At 52.2% G+C, this 2,205-nt stretch overlaps 1 protein-coding gene across 1 annotated transcript; it reads right to left on the bottom strand.

The window, feature by feature from the left end:
- Nucleotides 1–1,105: 1,105 nt before the first annotated feature.
- Nucleotides 1,106–2,170, bottom strand: SH3BGRL3 (SH3 domain binding glutamate-rich protein like 3; the record flags this gene model as incomplete). The annotated part of the gene is made up of 2 exons (XM_009864750.1): nucleotides 1,106–1,616; nucleotides 2,003–2,170. Coding segments are annotated over 2 exons (234 nt in total), but the record flags the coding sequence as incomplete, so codon positions are not given.
- Nucleotides 2,171–2,205: the final 35 nt, after the last annotated feature.

The raw sequence follows: 2,205 nt of genomic DNA, 5'->3' as shown, positions 1-2,205 counted from the left end.
TGGCAGGTTCCCTTTTCGCAGAGGCCCTGCAGCCGCTGCCGCCCAGCCCTCATTAAAGTCTCCCAATAAAACTGTTTCAGCTGCAGTTCCTGCTTCCGTTACGATTTCTACAGCATGGTTGCTGTGGAAGGGGGCAAGTGGCCAGAGCCACCTTCCTGGACTCTTCCAACCAGAGCTGGAAGACTCAAACACAGGAAGCACCTTTTGCGCAAACCAGCTGCTCCCACAGGCTCCCCCTGACCAGCCACTCCCCACAGCTCTAAGTTAGTTTCCTCCTTTTTTCACCTATGGCAGATAGAGGAGTGTACAGAGAACCCTCCTACAGAGCAAAACCTTTTCCATGGCCCCTCTATATCCTGATCTATAACCATCCAGGTAATCTTGGTGCCAGCGGTTTGTTTTCCACTGAAGCTGTCCCTCCCCCAGGCTGCTGTTTTCACCACGCAGAGCAGAGGAATGTTTAAGAGAGGTACCTGGCACTACCGTGCTGTAGAATATTCAGACAAGTCCTGTGAGCTTTTGATTAGCAGCAGCAATCTAAGGTGTCAAGATCTTTGTGTCAGGCTGCAGCAGGGAGTACAACTGACTCAGCTTCTCTGAGCTGGAAATGACTCAGAATCGTTACGCAGGATGATGCTTAACCTGTAGTCAAAATAAAACTAAATTTAAAAGAAACCCACGAGTAGTGATGTGAAAGGTACAGTAACATTTAATAGCATCTTGGAAGACAACAATGGTTATAAACTCGCTTTTTGGCAGGAAAACAAAATGCACTTGGTCCAGGTTGCAAAAAAAAGCCAACTCAAAGAGGAAAGGTAAGACAGCTGGAGCATCAGCTGTTCTGAAGCAGCCCCGAGGCATCGATACTCACGAGGAAACCCCAGCACTGCAGCACGGGTCCCACTTCGAGGCCCATCCACCCCACTGAGACCGGCTGCCATGACCCCCACCTTCGCCTCCAGCCTTCTCTGCAGTGGGTGCTCAGACCTCAGCTCTGTGCAGTATTTTTGCATTAAATTAAAAACAAACAAAAATCAACTTAGTTGCCATGATCTCTGCAGTTGAGACGAAAAAAAAAAACCACCCCAAACTGCAAACAAACCAGAAAAAGGAAGTGAGGCAGCAAGATTTACAATTTTAACAGCAACTGGGAGAAGCAAGAAGTAACACGCAGCCCTAAGCCCTTCCCTCCTGGAGCAGAAGCTCTCCCCACAGAGGAGAGGGCTGACGGGCGGCTGCACTTCACGCAGCCCCAGAGGCTTTGCTGTTTACAGAGGCACTGGAAGCTGCGGTGTGAGCCAGGCCCAGCTCTGCTCTAAGGCCATGCGCAGCGAGCGTCACTTTCTTTGGATCCCTCTTGAGATGATATCAGGGTTAGGCCGGAGGGAATCATAGGCAGCTGCAATGAGTAGTTTTGGTCATGGGTTTCCCTTGTGCTGGGATACAGGTTGCGGTGCCAGGATAGCGCTGACAACCCAGAAGTGAAGGTGGTCAGAGATGAGGGTGCTCAGGAATGCAGGTAAAGTCCAGGATGGGAGGAGTGCTGGGACTCAGGCCAGCTTCAGGAACTCCTGCAGGGTGTTTTGCTCCACAGCTTCCACAAAGAGCTCGTAATCCTGCAGGGAAAAGCCACACGGTTGCTCACAAGGCAAGGGCAAGCCGTAGGCTCCCACTGGTTGGGCAGCACGGGGTCCGCTGCACACACAGCACAGACTGTTCACAGCATGGGTGCCAGTCAGTCGCGCGGAGGATGACAGGGAGAAGCAGGGACAGCCCCGCACAACGCAGCCCCTCCACCCACGGTGGCCTAGAGTCCTCCTGCCTGGCTCCCATTTTTCACTGTGCTCTCCAAACACCCATTAACCCTGGCAGCACCTTGTCCATGCATCTCATGAGAAAAATCTTTTGCAAGGAAACTTAACATCATCAGGAGCAAACCCAAGCTAGACAGGATGATTATCACCCACCACCCAACCTCTACGGCACCTAGCACGAGCCTTACCCCGCAGTAGTGGTCCCCGTTGACGATCTGGGGTGGGATGGCTTTGGGGTTGCCCGCCTTCGCCCTCATCTCCTCCCGCAGAGCGTTGTCCTGGGAGATATCAACCAGCTCATACTTGATGTTTTTCCCATCGAGGATTCTGGTTACTTCGCTCTGCTGGGATTTGATCTAGAACCGGGGTGGGAAAGATGGGTTATGGGGAT

This window comes from Apaloderma vittatum, unplaced genomic scaffold (assembly GCF_000703405.1).
Source record: "Apaloderma vittatum isolate BGI_N311 unplaced genomic scaffold, ASM70340v1 scaffold42262, whole genome shotgun sequence".
In the NCBI taxonomy this organism is placed as follows: Eukaryota; Metazoa; Chordata; class Aves; order Trogoniformes; family Trogonidae; genus Apaloderma; species Apaloderma vittatum.
This window is presented reverse-complemented; position numbering and strand designations above follow the sequence as displayed.